General features: G+C 39.4%; 2 protein-coding genes across 2 annotated transcripts in view; one reads left to right on the forward strand and one right to left on the reverse strand.

Moving 5' to 3' along the window:
• The window catches only part of cog5 (component of oligomeric golgi complex 5), a 76,623-nt gene that overhangs the window by 13,438 nt on the left and 42,201 nt on the right, over positions 1 to 20,984 (forward strand). The window contains exon 7 of the mRNA XM_067391458.1: positions 14,524 to 14,654. Within this exon, the coding sequence (XP_067247559.1) occupies positions 14,524 to 14,654 (131 nt within the window). The remainder of the gene's footprint in view (positions 1 to 14,523; positions 14,655 to 20,984) is intronic.
• gpr22a (G protein-coupled receptor 22a) lies at positions 52 to 4,160 on the reverse strand. Its single transcript, XM_067390818.1, is given in 4 exon segments — positions 52 to 1,667; positions 1,968 to 2,011; positions 2,014 to 2,886; positions 3,850 to 4,160. Coding segments are annotated over 3 exon segments (1,389 nt in total). The 5' UTR covers positions 2,062 to 2,886; positions 3,850 to 4,160; the 3' UTR covers positions 52 to 370.

Raw genomic sequence — 20,984 nt, forward strand, 5'->3', positions numbered from 1 at the left:
CAAAGCAGTTGTGTAGGGTTCATCATAACAAAAAACAAACAAAAAAAATCTCTTCAGCTGTTTTTTGGGGTATTTAATGCAAATGAACAAACCCAGGAGAATCAAGTTTCTACTTCTTTACATTTATGGTTTATACTTGGGTATGTATATGTACAATCTCTAGGACCACTTCAATAAAGCACATGCAGTATTTACACTACCATCTATGACATCTACAATAGTCACCATTACAATAAATAATAATAAATTATTCCTCTTGAGGTACTGTACAATTAATACACTTAAGTTCTTTACTGCTTTGGATTAGTGGTTTCCCTTTTTAATGATTCTTTACCTGATGAGGATATTTGCCTAAAATTGGCCCAGTAGCTCATTCCACATCCTCTGATGAGAGGCATTTTTGCCTGACCTCTGTCTCCTCGAAAGTCACCTTTTTGTTCCTTTTAGGGTCAATCCAAGAGTTGTGGATGACCACATTATTAGGCATAGGGTCAGCCTCTACAACTGACACAACACGCTTCTTCATTTTACTCTTTAGAACCTTTTGGAATTTCTGCCGAGTGAAGGCATAAAGCAGTGGGTGAAAAATGGTGGTTCCATAAGCCATGACCAGGAAGCCCAGTCTGAGACGCACAGTGAAGGTTCTCGTCCCTGCACTCAGGATAAAGGTGTTGAGCACGGTGATGGGTGTCCAGCAAAGCAGGAAGGTGGAGATGATGAGAAGTGACATGCGAAAAACCCTCTTTTGCCGTTCACGGCGTTCCCTGTGCCGCTTGACCGCCCTGCGGAGGGCTATGATCACAGACACAGAGGTACGCATACCCAATGGTGGATTCCTGCCTGCACTGCTCTGAGAGGCATCGGTGGACTCTGGCTGAGTGGAAGTCATGGAGATGGTCTTTTTCTTTCTTGGTTTCTTCTTGGGCGCCGAATGGAAACGTGTGCCAATGCGGATGTTGAGTGCCTGCAGAATCTTGTAGTAAGTAACCAGCATGACCACAGCAGTGAAGAAGAAGATTGGGATCTGTGCCAGCAGGTGATAGTACAGTCCCAAATCAGTGTAGTTTTGGTTTGAAGTATCTTCCCCCTCTGTCTGATTCCTTTCGTTACCTGCCTGGCTAAAGAAACCCTCCTCTATGAAGGGTACCAGGAAGCTGAGGAATGATAAAGCCCAAATGGACCCTAATAGGGCCACTGCGCGTCCCATTGTGAGAACTCGATTTGCAGGCCGAACTGAGATATCATAGCGGTCTAGTGTGATGGCCAGGACATTGGCAGCAGTAGCGACGCTAGCAAAGGACACACAAGCCTCGTGGAAGCAGCAAATGAGTGCATTATTGCCCTCTAGTGGCAATAGCACCACCACAATCGTAAGTGGGATGCAACCCACACATACTAGCACGTCCAGCACATGAAGGTTCATGGTTACAATGTTGCTGACAGAACTCACCAGGTTTGACTTCATACAATAGAGAGCCAGAACAGTCAGGTTGCTACTGAGACCCAGCACAATCTCCAACATGAGGAAACCTGTTAGAGACACCTGGAAGCTGACAGGGTAAGGAGTGTCCGGGTCCATTTCGAAGTCAATAGGTTCAACGTTATCGAGGACAGTGACGTTGCTCATGATGGCCTGGAATCCCAGCACAGGAGGGGTATGCATTCTCCTACACATGCAAAAAATCAAAGTGGCTGTTTTAACATGTCTGTTGGGTAATACAGCAAGCTTTTACCAGAAATTAACTGTTGTTTAGATGCTACAGGTTTGTCTGAGAAGCATTTCTATGGCATGCTACTGAGTGTTAACACCAGAACTGTTTAGCTTCTGAAGTACGACTTACCCAAATTCTAGCTGTTAACTAACAAGAATGTGAATGGACAACAATTAAGAAAGAACGTAAAAAGGATGAAACATTTAATGCAATACATGTGCACATAAAAGATGTGCATAGACTAACGAAACTCACCCCTCCCTTGTGTCGACTGTCCTTGTTAGGAGCTTGTGTAGCAAATGCAACCAAAGCGCTGATGTGTTGGCAGGATGTCATAGACGCCAACCATACTCCAACGCCTCTTTATCTCGGCAGTGTCCTTTGCTCCTTCAACGCCATTCTGTTATGTACCTGCTCCGCTGTGGGTTTGCTTTTTTTAGTTTTTCTGAAAGAAGTGATTTCAAACGACCTCAGCAAAGGCTGTCATCAGCCCAAGCATGACACAGACTGAACAAGTGGTGACACCCCGATTTCCTCAAACACCTCTCTGTAGGGTTGATTAAACGCAGTCCAAACAGCTCATACCTCATTCCCTCGCATCCTCAGATTTCTGTGGGAGGATGTGGGAGATGGAAACACACTCTGCTCTTCCTTTTTTTCAGAGCGTGGGAAGGGTTTGTGCATTGTAATATCCACGTGGTCTTGACATGAAAGCTGTGTTGTATTCAGGCTTGTCTTTAGCCTTTTGTCCTTTGTATTGGCCCAACAGATTTTTGAGAACTGATCAGGGACAGCACCATGTCCCATCCTCAGTGATTATTCCAAGACTTTGTGAACCACAAGCAGAATTGCATCTCCCTTAGTGTGACAGGTTAGCACTGGCATTCTCTCCTCACCATATAACAAAAGTCGCACCGTCTCCCTGCGCAGTCCACTGCCCCTTGTATTCCACCTGAGTAAATCACACCTCCACTTGCTGTGCCAGGGTAGAGCTCCAGGAGACCAGTCAGGTAGACAGCAGTACACAGTAATCACAACAAGGTCACAGGTTTCCAGAGGGAAGGAGGTAGTCAAGCCAGTGCACGGTGTGTCATATATTTACCCTCTTTTTCACAGTGTTCATGTGGGACACCGGAACAGCAGCTCCATCCTCAGTAGTTTCACTCTCTGGCTGCTGGTAGAACAAAATTAGAGAGTTAGAATTATTTTGTTGTCTTTCTACCCGAGTCATAAATGACCTTGAAAATCTCTACAGGATAGTGGTATCTCCTTAGCATTCATATAAGCCATTTTACAGGAACTCTTGTTCTATTATAAAACGTGCATTACAAACGTAATGGAGAGACCTCTTAGTGATTTTGCACCCATGCAATTGCTTTTTTGAGGTTTAACCCCAGTCAAAGTCAACTTTTTGTCTTTGAAGGGCTCTCTGGTGCAATAAGTTAGTTAAAAAGCTTTAAACCCAATAGAAACTAATTAAACTAATGTTCCTTTGCAATAATGGACTCCCACTGTGACTGTGAGTGGTTGTTTGCAGAGCGAGTTGCAGTACTCCCACACCATGCGTACACAGGCTATACTCCATATATGTAGAACAGAATACTCATACATCTCCAAGTATCTCTCACTCATTTCATCTCCAAGCATCTCTCTTGCTCTTTTTTTTTCTGAGCTAGAAGGCAGCTTTCATCACTAGACAGAAGCAGTAATAGCGACACATCATCTTCCCTTTAAGAGGATAATGGGTTAGATGGGTTTCGATTGCTGAGTTTTGCTCTTTCCACATACATTAATTGAGTTAAATGTGTCAGTTACTGAGTTGGAACCACATCAAATACAGCATGCTTTTTTTCCACAATGCATGTGTCAAAGCAGAGGTTTTCTTTTTCCTAAACAGTTGTTAAATCAATGCATCTTCCTGTCCACACTATAGAAGTTAACTTCTCTGAATTTAAAGCATACTGTCATGTAAATTTGCTCACTCTTGGTATCAACCCTGAACAGTATTTCCTGTATTTAAAAAGAAAAAGTTGTCAGCTTTATACAGATATCTAAAGTTATGGCTTGTATGAAACGGCATGCATTCCCCTTAGCAGATGCTCTAGTAGTGAGAGTACAGAAACCTGAAGCTTTTTACCTCTTGTTGCTGCCATAAGAGCGAGTGACCTGGTAGCCCATATATTTCCCAGTTTGAGTAGAGCCATGCCAGGATGAGTGATAAAGGACATGCTTGTCTGAAGGGATGAGTCTGCCTGTCTTCCTCTATCTGCCTTTCTCTAAGCACTCCCTCGCCTGTCAAGGGGGGCAGGGAAGTCAGATGTTGTAGGATGTAGTGCCATGCATCTTGCTTAGAGATCTGCTCCTCTCCTCCTCCCTTGTTCCTTCCATCTCAGTCTTTCTCTCTCTTACCATCCCTACACTCAGCGCTTTCAAAATGCCCTACCTACTCATTTCTCTCCTCCTCCTCTTCTCGCTCTGTCTCTCTCTCTCTCACTCTCTTCCCTCCTACCTCCCCTCATCACTCTCACTTTCCCTCCCCCTTCCTCCCTTTCTCTGCTGTGGTTTATAACACTCCTATGGTTCCCGATTAGTCTCGTGTAATAGTTGTAACCCTTTCTTACCCTGTTGCTCAAATAGGGCTTACACCAACAGGTGAATTTTACTCTTTATTGACACTGGGTATTGTCACAAAATTACACTGTTCTCCTCCTAACTTTTTATTTCGGTTCCTAAATTGTTCATACATCCATAGTTTAGGAGCGAGTAAATAAGTAAAGGATATGAAAATCTTTGTAACAGCCCTCAGCAAGGATGAGTGAGTCCATCTGAGTCTTCATAAAGCACACATGACAAACCTTGCATGAAGCGTGATTTAGGTTCAGTCTTTTTTTGCTGTACATGTGTGGGCGTGTTTGTGCACACTGGTATGAAGAAAAGGAATGGGCTAATTATGGAACATTGCTTTTTTTCATCAAATTAAAACTCTATTAATGTAAATCTCAAAAATATCACAAAAAAAGCCTTGAAATTTCCAAGCTGAACATACTCAAAAATATTCAAGGTGGGCATTAATATTGAAACCTTTTATTCAGACCCTGTCCCAAGAGAGTTCTCAGTAGATACCTAAGCGCGAGAGAGAGAATGTGTGTTCATGTTTTCTATATTTTTAGACAATTCCTCGAGCTAGTGCTCCAAAGCACTATTTCCCTTGATTTCAAAAGCCGACGTCTCATTTGACATGTCTAGTGTCTGTCAGTAATGACCACTCTCTTTATTGTTATCTCTCTCTTGTTGTATAAACTGCCCTATTGAGTATGTTTGTGTGATTCTGGCTTGATAATGCTGCTGCGACTGATGCTCATTGAGTGGAAGCAGAACTCCAGAAGCCCTAGGTGAATTAACTTGTGCTTAGCAACCGCAGGTTCCAGGAGCGGAAGGTAAGACGCCAGGTGCCCGCTCACTGGGAGAGGCGTGAGGGATGAGGAGTTGTGTAAAATCTACACCTCTGCTCCCTAGAGCAACCTCCTAGAATCAAGCGAGCCCAATGGGTCTCTGGCAGGACCCTCTGGGATGCCGCCTTGCAGTTTGCCACTTCTTATCTGGCTTCCATATGTTTGGGGTCCTACCACCACTGTTTTTGTCATTTTTCTTTCTTTTTTTTTTTTTTAATGGTTATTACATTTTATACTCATTGTTTACATTTAAAGCATAAGCCATTTATTAATGAATTGTTTTAATGTTTTCCATCAACGTAAATGGATGTGGGGTTTGGAACAACATTCGAGTGAGTAAATGATGACAATTTTCTTTTTTGGGTTAACTATCCATTTTTGTATAGAATTTTATGAGTGGATACAGGTATGTCAGTACTTTGAGAACAGCTTTGAATGTAGGTCATCCAATAAGATTTTACAGCCATCTTGGTGTTTGAGATCTGTTGAGCTGTGGGTCATATCTCTTTTTGTAGCTCTGTCTATTTTATATTTTATTTTAAGTCCCATTGAGATCAAATTATCTCTTTTACATGAGAGACCTGGCCAAGGTAGCAGCCATGCAAACTCACAATAAAAACAATTACAAGTCTCCTTGACCACATTCTTTATGATTGCCTTATTCATCAATATATATGTGTATTCAGATTTAAATCTTTTTGCAATTTATTCCACGTCCAAGGTGCATTATTATTGGAAAAAGCAATTTTCCCCAGATCTGTCAGAACTCTGATACATTACATTACATTAAAAAGCAAACACTTAGAGGAGTGCAACTGGTAACTACCACCCTTACCATGTAAAACCATGTAAAGATAAAGATATACCAATGCTGTTTTCTATGTGTAGTCAATGGTGCCCACTAAATCATAAAGAGTTCATTGATGAGTAAAAGACTTCACATTTGTGATAAAATGCAGAGATGAATGAAGGCTCTGTAAAATGGAGGTAGCTGCATGCATATACAATATATAACCATAATCAATCACAGGCAAAAAAAAAAAAAATGGCTTCCACAAGTTTTTTTTTTTTTTTTTTTTCTGGCATTTTAAAGTGAAACAACATTTATTTCTAAAATAAAAGCCACTCTTTCTTTTAAGTTTCCTAACTAAATTAGCAATATGAAAGCTTATCGTCTATCCATATACCCAAGTTTCCCTCTCTATCCTCTCTGCATCTCATCCAGTGCCATGTATCGGGTAGGACAGGTCGGAGAACTTTATCTAAAAGTGATTTGCTGTCCCTAGGCAGTTCTCCAGTATCTGTTATTACATTTTAGATATGATGTTCCTTTTTTATTGGTACATGTTGGTAACTTTTGTACAAGTACATTTGACCAGAAGTTAAAGAAAACGGCCACCTAAAAACCGAAGCCAAACAGGAAATTCTGATTGGCCTGTAGTGTTATATTTTGTTGGCTCACTACTCCCTCTGAGACTAGGGAGCTGTTCTTGGTCACGTTACCAGTGTCTCCAAGGGCTTTCTTGCATGTGGACTTGAGACAGACCAAATGCAGATGACAGACCCAGTGGTCAAAGTCGCCTCTAGCAGTCTACAGTCCCCAAAGTCCTACAGCTGTTCCGTAATGGCCGAGCGTAATAAATGCACATCTGTTGAGCTTGGTCTAAAGTGGAACTAGACAAGTTTACCACTGCACTTCAGCTAGAAGAAATTCGGGCACATGACTGAACTGATTTTGGAGCACTTTATTTTGACAAACTTATTTGTGTGACTTTAAAAAGCCTGGAATATGATGCAAGTGAATGCAAGGAGATTTTGGATGCTTTTACAGAATTAAACAGATGTTCAAACACTCTTACAACTAATGGAATTGATACAGATGGTTATACTAAATATAGTGCGGTCTCAGATTCTGAAGTGTTAGGTTAGGAGTAATTATGAACCATACTAGTGGTGGCTAGATGATAATTTTTCAGCTTCAAATGCAGTGGAAGAGACTGTGGGAAATGAGATTGTCCTGTATTTAGCAGATTTCAGAGGCTTTAGTTGTATAAACAGTGTCAAGTCCCCTCAGCCTCAGCGGGGCCAACACGTCATCCTGTGACGCAAGGTTACAGTGTTAATGTGAGTCTGGATCCCCCACATCGTGTTTTCATGGCGGCAGATTAGCAGGGACACCCTGACTGTGAACTTCTGCTTACTGCGTATGTTGGTTCAGCTTTGCTTAGCCATCCCATAGGGATTCTGTCCAATCCCAACAAAGCATTCCTACTTCATTCACTTCCTGCCACAGTCCAGAGAGCTGTGTTGTTACGTGTTTTGTTGCTCCGGGGGAGGGAAGGCATGGGAAAACGCCATCCCTTATGCACAGGATGACCTTCAAAAAGCTCTATCACCTCCCTGATAATCTGATCTGATTCAAGGACAGAACACTTTGATACTGGAGTCTAATGCTAATGAAATGAATATTACTGATTTTTAGTTATTGGTTAATGCTGAAAGAGAAGATGTTTGATAGATTTTTTGCTATAAGCACTACACAGACATACACAAGCAACATAATTCATATGTTAGTTGAAACTAAAAGCAAACCACACATTTCTTACTGAAAGCCTGTATCCTGATACTTTTTTCCTGCAATTTTAGGATCTTTTCCCAAGTGTTTCCATTGTAAGAGCCTCTTTTTTCAACCTTACCCGGGTTTAATTTTCAGACAACACCCCACAGAATGACATGCCGAGTACAGAATAAATATTCTCTATAAATATGTTGACACATTTATTTTGAACTTTTGCCATAAATGTGATATTGTTATGGGAAATATAAGATGGTATGGTAATATAGTGGCATACCCATAATATTTTTGAATAAAATAAAAAGGCGATGTTTAACAATATGTAGCCTATAATCTCATAAAGCATAAAGTATAGTTAAATTTTACCAGAATATTTTGCATCTCTTCGACTTTTTTCTTTTTTTAGGTCCAAACCACGTTTACAGTATCATCAATGTTGGTAGCATTACGAACGGTAGCAGCAATGGTTTACCACTGTAGTTTAGTGAACTTATTGAAGTATAGAATGGAAGCTTGAACTCCTGTCTGAAAGAGCCCAGCTTATTTTTCCAGTTGGTCAAATTGATGTTTGAGGACAATGCCTGAACTCTGGATGTGATTTCAGTGTGTAAGTAGCAATTCCATCAAGAAGCTGCTGGAGCGTTTATTCACTGTCTTGTCACTTCAGACCAACTGAATTGTTTGTGTTTCCATCGCCCGTCAAGTATCGCAGCAATGAAGTGTCCAGTTTAAAGGAGACATTGGGTCTGGTGGGAGAATAAGAAGTCATTTGACAGAGAAATGGTTCAAGCTTGCTTTCAGGCGAAGTAACGTGCTATAGTGCTCTCTCCTGTCCCTTGGCACATGATTTAGCATGATTCCAGAAGTCTCTGTAGGCTGTTCTCATGACCATTGGCTGTCATGTGCCACTGTGCAGGCTATAGATTAATGGCCATTTTATCACAGTCTGTTTTGAAAATTGTTTCCTCCACTGCTGTAGGGGTATGTGTTAAAATGCTATAATTTTCTTTCATTAGTCAACATTTGATGTTCTTTTGGTTAGATTAACCAGATGTTTTGGCATTGCAAATGTTTTCTTTTGTATTTTTATTTTATTTACACTGAAAACAAAGCACAGTTTGATTGGTTTTGAGCTTGTCTTTTGACCCTTTTGCTTTGTTTGGTGATGAGTTTTTGAATTCAAGTGATTTTGAACCTAGTATTGCGCTTTCGTTTGACGTTTTCATGCTCTTCCTTGAAATTTCAGAGATAGCTCAGTCTACACTAACAGCAATTACCCTTTTTTTTCACTTTCGTTTTAATCTCAAATTGAGTGTCCCGCTTTGCAGGAATCGCCTCCTCAGACAGACCCCATATTGAATTTGCACTAATGTTTTTTATCGGTCTCTTCTTTTTTCCACCGTAATAGGAAAAAATTGCACTTCCAAGGTCACAGTTAGAATCGTTTTACACTATATTGCATGCCGCACAGTCTCTCTGTGGAGTGGCTGTTGTGCTTCCTTCCAGATAAATGCAGGTAATAACTGTGATTGATGCTGAGCCAAAGGTTCTCCAGTGCTTCTACAAAAAAGGGCCTGTGAAGAGCCAAAACACAGTCACACAAGCGTCTTTTTCTGCAACACCGAAACTACAGAGTCAAGAACTTTGATTGAATGTCCATCTATGCCCCTCCCCCTGACCTGCCCTCTGACCTTCATGACCCCAGCATGATTTCATTTGGTAGAGGGAAGCTGTGGCTGCGTTCAAAACCTAATACTAGTGTATTCCTACTGCACAGTACACCATATGTACTGTATGCCATGCGTGTTTAAAGGGATACTCCACCCCCCAAAAAAAAATGTATATTATGAAAAAAATAAATATGTACTATTTTTGTGAAGAAAACGTACATACTTTTGAGTGTGTAGCAGAAGAATATTTCAGCTTTGGGACATACTACTTCGACATAATTGAGTCTTTAACGGACACTCTGTCGCTTAGTTATGTGTCCTCGTCCACGGCGCAATGGGTTGTGGGCAATGGTAACCGTGAAGAGTGTACAAGGATATGCACTTTTACAAGGATTCTAATTCAGCTCAAAATATTATAGCTTTTCAAATTTGCCCCTATTTGGGTGTGAGGCAAAAACACACAGTTTTTGTGTGTGTCCCTTTAAATGCAAATAAGCTGCTGCTCCCGGGCCCCCTTTCCAGAAGAGGGCGGAGCTTTAACAGCTTGCACTTCGGTTGCAACAAAGCTGGAGAATCTCACGCAGCCAAAATGATTGTCAGTAACGGTGTTCAGCCTTACATTGTTCAAACCAGAGTCGGCACTGATGGAGAGACTCAGGAAGAAGTTACAACTTTTAGAATAAAAAGTAGACCATCCTGGTATCTTTGGAATACTCAATTCAACATACTCCGATTTGGGACACACTAATTCTATTTTCGAATACTATTTAGGACAGATAGTATGCGAATTGGGATGCAACGAATATCAGAGATGGATGAATTTTTTTTTTTTTTAAGAAATTAAGTCTAATACATCTGTAATGGTGAATGATGGGAGAATTTTCATTTTGGGGTGGAGTGTCCCTTTAAATTAGCAAGTGATGTCCAGTTACTGTTATCTCCGAAATAAATACTGGATTATTTTGCACCTAGGATTTTTCTCAATATAGTGGACTTCAGTGTTTACCAACGGGTTAAAGGTCCAAATGTCAGTTTCAGTGCAGCTTTTAAGTGCTCTACACGATCCCAGACGATCTAGTGAAACGATCGGTCATCAAAAAATATATATACATTTTAACCACAAATGCTTGTCTTGCACTAGCTTCGCGATGCGCGTCCATGACTTCACACATTACGTAATCACTATGGAAAGGTCACGCGTGATGTAGGCCAGTGTTTACAAAGCGAACATGCAAAGACTAAGTCAAACGGCCTTTACACAAAAAAAACAAAAAAAACAACGAACAATGTCAGACGACTTTGAATTTGGAGGAGAAAATGAGATGTTTTTCGTCCTACCATACCCTGCTGTTGGGTCGGTACTTCCACCTACGTCACGTGTGACCTTTCCAACGTGATTATGTAATGCGTGAAGTCACGGACACGCATTGCAGAGCTAGTGCAAGACAAGCATTTGTGGTTAAAAAGTATATACATTTTTATTTCTTTTTAGAAAATGACAGATCGTTTCACTAGATGAGCCCTTTATTCCTCATCTGGGATCATGTAGAGCCCTTTGAAGCTGCACTGAAACTGACATTTGGACCTTCAACCTGTTGGTCCCCATTGAAGTCCACTATATGGAGAAAAATCCTAGAATGTTTTCCTCAACAACCTTAATTTCAACTGAAGAAAGAAAGACATGAACATCTTGGATGACATGGGGGTGAGTAAATTATCAGGAAATTTGAATTCTGAAGTGAACTAATCCTTTAAAGCGAACACTTGTAAGTATGAGTAGTAGATTGCAGACAGAGTAGAGTGCTGTAGAATGCAGCGTGTGCATGCTATATTTAATTAAATCTCAGCCTTTTCTGTTTAATAACCACAAAAGGCCCCATTGCAATTTTGATTAATTTAATTGTGCGGCCCTAGTAGCATGCCATTCCAAACATAGCCTGAGTTACAGAATCATTATGTCATGTTAAGTCCCTGCATCCATTTGTCCTTTTACAACCAACAGTTTAGCAATCTAGTTATCAAAGTGCAAATGATAAAATGCTAATTGAGACCCTTCAGTATTGTGGTTTTCTTCTAGGACAATATAATTGTTGTGCTCTGGCAGAGTGAAGCATGAGAGGGTGAAAATGAGGTGAAATGAAAATGTGCTGAAACACAGAGACTTCTGGCAGGGATTGTTGATTTTAGTCTGGCTTTGGGCCTACCTTCATGAAGCAGAGCCAAAGACTCCCCCCTGCTTTCCTGTGTGGAAGCCACCTGTTTCATACAGCTCTCAAACTCTCCAGATTTTGAACCACAAACTCAAGGTCGCTTCAAAGCATCTGGGTGCTACAGTATGGGCTTATTTCCTCAGCAAGATATCTGACCTCCTCTAATGAGACAGCTCTGGGTTCTTTATGATATCTTTGTTAGCAGTCTGCAAATTGAGTCACAGAGATGTCAGATGGTGTGTGTGCCCTCAGAAGGCGCTAATGAGTGGATCTATGTAGTGACATTGTTCTGCTTGGTGCCACTGTATCCGTATCAGTCAGCATCTCTGACTCACGGGCTGTCTGTTCAGAGGCCTGTTCAGTGTGGCACCCTGTGTTTAGAGATGCTGTTTCTTTCCCCTCTCATGTTTGCAAGAATCTTCTACTCTTTGAAGTTCACAGTCTGGATGCTCTTGTGCATATGCTTCTTGCATAAAACAATTTGTGCAGAGATGTGCACACACACTACATTTACTTCTCTGAATGGCTAATTGACCTGTATGGATTTCTTTTTTCTGTGCAGCACAAATGATGATGGTGTTTTTGTCTATTCGATGGGGTCCAATGTTGAGAGTGAACTACCCCTTTAAGGAAGCTCTATAATACACTCTTAGAAGAAAAGGTTCTATATAGAACCTTGAAGGTTCCATCAGGCGGAACCTTTTTAGGGGTTCCAATCATGGAATCATTTTATGGATTTAGATTTAATTTTGCTTTAATTCATTTTTAATTTCAATTGCATTTTATGAATTAAGCAGCTTGTAAACATACTTTATCACACGAACGGTTGTGAATAACAGCTGGTCTCCCGTGTGGAATATTTTCAGGTGTATCTGGGACGTTAAGCCTCCTCTACCTGTATCCCACATTATCCTAGGAGATGCTGCCCTAGTTGGTGATGTATTCATTTCAGGGCATGTTGCCGTCTAAATCGGGCTTCTCAAGTGCAGAGGCCAAGAGGGCCACATTTAAACCACATAAAATGCGAAGGGCCACAAATTACAACTTGCATCGCAAGACTATATTTACCCTACTTAAGACAGTATTTGTAGTTTATTAAATAATTACAAATGCAGTTTATTACTTCCCCAAGTCTTGTCCTTTAAAGGGGCCCTAGATTATGATTTCACTTTTTTAACTTCAGTTAGTGTGTAATGTTGCTGTTTGAGCATAAACAACTTCTGCAAAGTTACAACCCTCAAAGTTCAATGGAGATATTGTCTTTTACAGAAATCGCTTTTAAGGACTAAAAACAAATGGCTAGTAGGGAAAATTAGCTTCTTCCTGGGTTGGTGACATCACTAACCCTAAAATTTACATAATCCCTGCCCCCGAGAACACACAACAAAGAGGTTGAGGCCATGTTGGGCTGCTTTAGAGAAGAGGAAGAGTTGTTATAGTAGACTGCAGACTGCTTCACAAACGAGGGTCAATTCAACGCTGGATTTGCTCAAAAGATGAACATGACGGCACATGCTAGTGGATGAGTTGAATCAACTCCACAGCAACTACATAAATGTATCCACTAACCATTCAGAAACGTCTAGTTTCATTCTAAAAGTTGTAACTTCTTCCTGAGTCTCTCCATCAGTGTCGACTCCGGTTTGAACAATGTAAGGCTGAACACCGTTACTGACAATCCTCATTTTGGCTGCATGACATTCTTCAGCTTTGTTGCAACCGAAGTGCAAGCTGTTAAAGCTCCGCCCTTTTCTGGAAAGGGGGCCCGGGAGCAGCAGCTCATTTGCATTTAAAGGGACACACACAAAAACTGTGTGTTTTTGCTCACACCCAAATAGGGGCAAATTTGAAAAGCTATAATATTTTGAGCTGAAAATTCACAGACACATTCTGGGGACACCAGAGACTTATATTATTATAATCTTTTTAAAAGGGGCATAATAGGTCCCATTTAATCGTTATCCTATTTAAAGTGTCACTGAACATGAAGAAAAAATCTCTAAATGCATAAAGCTCAGGGTGAAAATGTGCCTGGTTCTGTCCATTTTGAATGTAAATCAGAAAAGTGACAGGGCTCAACAGTGTGAGCATTTCACTCATATTCTACTAAAAATAGGCTCTATGTGTGTGTGAAATGTAAAATGTGTTTAGGAGCATGTGTGCGAATAATAAAACAAAATGTGTGAAATAGTAGTCTATAACGCTCTTCTAAGAGTTCTTAAATCAGGGGATGGAAAACCAGGGATAAACTGTTTTCCCATGTGCAGGACTCTGCTGCAAAGTGTCAGTGTCATCTGCATTTAAATGACGCAAACATGAAGTCACATTGCCTAATATTCGTGCTACTTTTTTTATAATAAAAATACATTCATATCTAGCATGATGCTGGCCACAAACTTAATGCTGATGGGTCCGATGTGGCCTGCCTGTTGAGTACCCCTGATCTAAATAAATGCTTTGCTCTTTGCGATGAGTTTAATCAGCCCTAAGTAGGAAGCTGCAAACATTAGCACTGTTTGAGTGTTTTCTGAAGCCTCTCTTCCAACAGTTTTTGATGTATTTCACGCTAAAAAAGTCGAGCATAATTTCCACAGCCTGCTGCGATGATGGGTCGGGTGGCTTCCAGACCCCCTACGTAGTGCAGACAATTGCAAAGAGGACGGTTTGCATGCGACTCAAACGGGTTCCTAGGGGTGTGCAAACATGCTCATTCTCCATATGACATGTTCCTGTTATCTATCACAAAAACATATGGCTGCTCATGTTTATGAAAAAAAAAAAAAAAAAAAACGTCTTGTAAAACATTTGCCCATAGAATAAAGGGGAATTATTTAATTCCTCTATTTTAACAACTAAAAAAATGCTTTTAAAAAGCTTAAAAATGTTTTGTTCCATTCCTTTCAGATTACCTGTCCCAAGGTGTTGATCTGTCAGGTATTGATGTCATAGAAAATGACCTGCTGTTCATCAGTCGAGCTCGTCTGGAGGTGGAGAACCAAGCCAAACGATTACTGGAACAGGGCATGGAAATTCAGGTAAAAATACCACAATGTCTTTGAGAAACAAAGTACAAAATGTTCCAATACTTAACTGCTTTTTCTGTGGCATAAAAAGCCTGTAGTTTGAGGGTAGACTAACAACTTTAATTTATGAGTAGTTTGTCACTTGACAGGGAGCAATTTCTAAATTCTCCAACACCAAAACTAGAAATAATTTACAAGTAAAAGCAATGCTGAAAATGCACTTGTGTTGTGTTATGAATTGTGGTCCAACACATTTCAATGAATGGAATTGAGTTTTGAGTAGAAGCATTTGCATTCATGTAGTTGCTCTTAAAATTAAAAACAGGATGAAACCAGTGCCAGTATTCTTTCTATCACTCTATAATCTCTCCCTCAGCAAGTTTCTCTGTCACACACGATGTGCTCACACACAGCAGATGGGCCGCACTGGCCTTTTTTCCCCTGTCCACAGACACACAGCCATCACACTGAACTGTCCAGTCACATTTCAGAAATTCAGCTGCCACATGGAGCCATCTCAGGGGCTGAAAGATGCAGAATATGTCCGTTTTTCAATAAAGTATCATTTTAAAATGCCTCCACAAATAACCTACAGGATATGTTGCATATCATCCTACAAACTAAGCTGTCACGGTCCTTTACGTTTTGCTGATTGTGTCTCTAAATTTTTATTTCCTTTGATTGACAGTTTAATTTTTCAGCACTGTTTATGGAACAAATCAATGCAGAGCTCCAGATGGAGATGACAGGACTGTTGAAATACAGACTATAAGGTCAATAATTGATTGCTTTATGCATCTCTCATGGGCCATCAGGTGTCTTTTGAAAACATGAGCATTCAGGGAGTTTGGATCTGATGAGGTCCAGTCAGGAGAATGTCATCTAGGTTCTGTTTATTCCTGCATCTTTAATGGTTTCCATTGCTGGCCGCTTGCTAAATGCCTGCTGGGTTGTATTCTTTTCTCTTTTTTAGCTCCAGGGGTTGATTGTGTGATGGTCAGTCACCCCCATCTTTCACACGATGTCTCAAGGTTATTGGCTGCAGATAACGTAATGACTGATCTTTTTAAATGTAGATATTGCGTAATGGTGTCTGTCTTTCAAAAAACCTAGTGCACTGCCTTGCTAGACCCTTTTTGGGGGCATCATAGCTGCCTGTGATCCTGAGTGAATTTCAATCACAGTTCTTTATACCAGCATCTCTAACAAATTCTCTCTCTGCGGTCTCCCTACAACAACTTCTTGGCCTATTAGCATCTCATTATAAAACCAAGCGATGCAAGAGCCCCCTGACCTCTGTTCATGTATTTGTTGTTCTGGATCTTATCATGTAGTTCACTCCACTCCTCCATGGCCAGTCCTGCATCAGTATATTTAGAATTGTGTGGGTTACATAAGCCGCTATTCCTGAGCTCATGTGGAGAGATGGTTCTCTTCATTTTGCTCTTTTATTCTAAACAAAAAAGCAGAAATTTCAATTTGAATTCTGAATTTTAACCAAGATTTAAAGGGTTAGTTCACCCAAAAATGAAAGGTCTGTCATCATTTACTCATCCTCATGTTTTTCCAAAGACTTTCGTTCATCTTTGGAACACAAATGAAGATATTTTAAATTAAAATCTGAGAGATTTCTGTTCCTCCATTGGCAGCTACGCAACTACCAATTTGACGCTTCAAAAAGTTCATAAAGGCATCGTAAAACTAATCCATATCAATTTGGATGAATGGGTTTATATGATGAACAGATTTAATGTAGGATTTTACTCGCATATAAACATTGATCAGCGAACATAAACAGTAGCTCAACCGAACCTGCTTGATGCGAGAGAACAAACCTCATTGGTTCTTGCAGAAGCTCGCATGTCAAACAAACATGCTTGAGCCTCTGTTTACCACAACTGATATGTGAATTGATGAATTTTATGTGAATATAAGCCTAAATTCAATCTGTCCATCATATAAAGTGATCGTGTCTCTTCAGAAAATTTGGACTAAACCGCTCAATTCATATGGATTAGTTTTACAATCTCTTTATGAATTTTTTTTGAAGCATCAAAGTGGTAGTTTCGTAGCTGTCAATGGAGGGACAGAAAGCACTCAGATTTAATTTAAAAGATCTTCATTTATGTTCCGAAGATGAACAAAAGTCTTACGAGTTTGGAACGACATAAGATAGTAATTCATGACAGAATTTTCATTTTTGGGTGGACCAACCCTTTAACTTGGATCTTCTTACATCTTTAAAGGAATTTTCTGGGTTTAATGCAAGTTAAGTTAGCAAGATCAATCCAACATCTTATCCCTCAGTTTGTAGGAATGATAATTTTTACAATATTGCACTTAGTGTGTAAATTTATGGGGCAAGATAATTGTGCTGCTTGTATTTGTTTAGTTAAATTATTTCAGGGTATTTTTTGCAAGTATCAAGTTATTTTGACTGAGTTGACAATAGTTTAATGGTTAAATGTTGCATGGTGATACTTTTGAAACGCTGCCCATTTTAACATTTACTTCCATACAGTGCCTTGCCTTAACTTCCACTGTAAGTGTATTACTGTAAACATATTTTTCAAATTAACTTGTGTGCTAAAAGGGATGTTCCCAGATCAATACAAGACAATTTCATTAGCGTTGCAAGAAGTCCTGTGCTTAAACTTGAAACAATGCATTTGATTTCTGTATTACAGTATGATGTATTTCCAAGTGAAACAATATTCATTTGAAAATAATGCAAAGCTGGACATGATTTTGCTGGGATCAGGACTGACATGATTTTGGGATCAAGCTGGCTATGATATTATTTATTTAATAAAAAAATTGTATCACAAGTTTCATGTCATTAAGTTTTGATGAAAAGAAACAAGAGGGAATGGTCTTAAGCTGCGGGAACTGCAATAAAAAAATATAGGATTGGAAGGATTCACTGTTCTAAACAATTGCTTTTTGGTGCATAGTGACATATTGCATAGTGTATTTTTCTCCTCTAAATTTCATTAAAATCGTACCGAAGAGTGGCACTTTATATCCGTGCATTCCTGTTTTGAAAGCATCAGCTGTCTGATACGCTGCCGTACTGTCAGAAGGGCACTTGAAAGGAGAGTGCATTTGAAGGTCAAAATTAGACATTGACATGCAGAGAGGCAGAACAAAAAGTGTAGCCTGTATCTGCGCATTAATTTCGGATGGGGTGAGAGAAGAGGAGGTCTGTTAAATTTTTTATCCACCTTGTTTCAAGTCTTCTTTTTTATTTCTCTGCTCATACATTTATATCAGCTGCTTAAGAAGGGTGTTTTCACACAGAAGGTCGCAAGAGGTGACACTCATGTTTTTCTTTCCTTTTTCTTTTTTTTTTGGTGTAAATGAGGGGATGAGGTTTTGGAAGTGGATTCTGATTACTGTAGTGAAGGTCTTTGCTTACTCTGCAAACAGTGGTTGGAGGTCATTGAGGGGTGTGTGTGGTCCGAGCTGGAGAATCATACTAGGGTCTCAAAGGGCTCAAAATTCACTGTGTGGAGTCGCACAAGTGTGTACACAGACACACATATACAAATGGCTACTCTCGCCATGGCTCCTGTCTTCCTGACCCAGAAAAGCAGAGTACTCATGGGGCCAGTGTCCTGTTTCACAAGCTCGTAGGGGAATGGACATTAATGCAGCCTTCTCGCTTACAGAAGAGGAGAAATGATAATCTCTCCATCCACAATACAGTGACCCTAAAATGTCTGAATGTCACTGCATTGGATTGCAAAATATCAAAACAATTGTCATTTATTTTAAAGAAAGACAGCAAAGTACACTTTGCAAGCAGAACATTCCACAAAAATAAGTTTGTTCTATTTGAAATGTGAAAATAATAGCTCTTTTGGTAACATTTTACAATAAGGTTCCATTTGTTAACATTTACTAATGCATCATTTAAATCAAAAGTTGTCTGTTAATATTATTTAATGGACCTTAGCTAACATGAACTAACAATGAAGAGTTGTATTTTTATTTAAGGGGTACTTCACTGCTGGAAAAATGGGCTTTCAAAAAAACATGGCTCCCTATACATTAGAAATGCGAATTTGTTTTGTTTTTTAAATCCCTGCTACCTGACTAGAGAAAATGCTGTTGTCGTCACTTTTGCCAAATAGGTAGGAAAACTTCAACACCCATAATGCACTGGGCATGTTCCCATCCAACGCCACTCCGTCTGCTTGATTAGAGTCAAATACCACCTTACTTTAGTAGGAAATACTACATAGCAAACTTTTAATCATAATGGTGTCAACTTGTATTGTTCCCGGGTGCAGTGAGTTACTTTGGGTTTCCAGTACAGGATCCAGAGCATTGTAGGCAGTTTCTAAAGGCTGCAAAGAATCGTAAATACGGAGAGAACACCACAATGCAAAATCTGAATCTGTTTGTAGTTAACATTTCAAACTGGATGACCATGAACACAGTGTTTCAGACCAAACAAAGGGGAAAAACTAAAACTGCTGTTCTGTCAGTTCCGCCCAAAGAAAATGCCATCACATACAGGTAAGAGATCTGTTGACATAGTGTTGCATCTTTACCATAATGCTGTTTAAATAGTAGACAAAGTATGGCTGCATGATATATCGTTTTAGCACCGATATCATGATGTGCACATATGCGATAGTCACATCGCAAGATGTGCGATGTCAAGAATGGGTATTGCATTTGATCCGTATGAACCAGTCACCATGGTTCAAAACACAAGTGATTCTCAGATTAATTGCAAACATTAACCATCATAGAACAAAAGTTTATCATTTGTATGTGTTTTAAGTCCTTTAAGTCCGTTTAAACATTCAAGTGATTTTAAAGTATTCAAGGGCATGAAGATGCGAAAGAAGTCAATTCGGAACTTGCGTGCTGTTTTCTGTGTGCACACATGTTAGGTGAACTTGAGGTCAATTGACTTCATACATCCACTAAAAATTAACAAAACAACATTTGATAAAACAGTTGGCAAGCAAAAATATTGAAGAAAAGTGAAGTTAGTGAAGAGAAAATGTCCTGCAGCATTTGGTTTGTTTTTAGCTGATGCAATGGTATTCATACCTTTTTATAAGAGTAACTTATACATGTCTATATACTTTTTGGCATGACTGTATTCCTCAAAACATCTTCTCTTAAAATGTATCCGCTCATCAGATCAGCATGGATATTGTTTTGTACACATTCATGAGAACACATCACATTCACATTCAGATGAGTATTAAGTAATTTTCTGTTCAAGTAACTAAACAGTAGGACTAAATTGCTGAAGTATTTGAAAGAGATATTAAAAAGTAGTTTAGTTTGTCGGCTGACCAGCAAGTTCTTATGAAATCATGTGATCGGATGCATGCATGATCAAAACAGAGTCATAAAATTTGAAAAAAACTGACCCACTGCGGACATAAATAGTGAAATCACAGGAGTGTGGCTCCTGCACATAATAGATTAGGCACTGCATGTATTGGAAGGGCTTTGATGGTGGAATCAATGACAGTATAGGGAACAAATGAGTCTAGGTTTTTACTGAGTCACCGCTGCTTTGACAGACAGATGCGATTCTTGCCCTATTGAGAGTAAGTGTGCATTACATAAGCTGACCAGCAGGACATTGATCTTGCACCCTTTAAACAATACGTCACCTTTGTCCATTTCAAGAGGGTCACCTAGACAAGGACTGCATGTGATTGTTTTCTCGCATAGATAGATTGTGCAGATATACAGTCTACATTGTCACAATCAATTGGATCATATCATATTGTTCTTCAATAGTCATTTTACCAAACATTTAAATTAGTCCACTTATACTTTTGTTGTTTTTTCACCTGAATGTTTGTCAGGATGTTCATATTTTTGGCATCTATAGTTCCATGAAGAATCTTTAACATCATTGGAACCTTTGAATTGCACAAAACGTTCTTTAAAGTAGAAAGCAGTTCTTTTAGAATATTAAAATGTTCTATACACTTTACACAAAAAAATATGGTTTTACTGAAAGATCCTTTGGTTCTTCTATTGCATCGCTTTGAAAAAAAAAAAAACATTTTGTAACCTTTATTTTTAAGAGTGTATCCAAGATTGTGGTAGTTTTGTTTAAGATAAGTTAATGCATTATCTAACATGAACTAACAATGATACATATTTATAGCACATACTCAACTTTGTAAAAAAAATAAATAAATAAATAACATGTTTAGTTGACAGTGCAACTTTTGATCTTAAAATGTTTTAGTAAATGTTGAGATTAACATGAACTAAGATTAGTAAATACTGTAGAAGTATTGTTCATTGGTAACTAATGTAGTTTCTTTCTTTCTCTGCATCTGTCCATTTTGC

This window comes from Chanodichthys erythropterus, chromosome 8 (assembly GCF_024489055.1).
Source record: "Chanodichthys erythropterus isolate Z2021 chromosome 8, ASM2448905v1, whole genome shotgun sequence".
In the NCBI taxonomy this organism is placed as follows: domain Eukaryota; kingdom Metazoa; phylum Chordata; class Actinopteri; order Cypriniformes; family Xenocyprididae; genus Chanodichthys; species Chanodichthys erythropterus.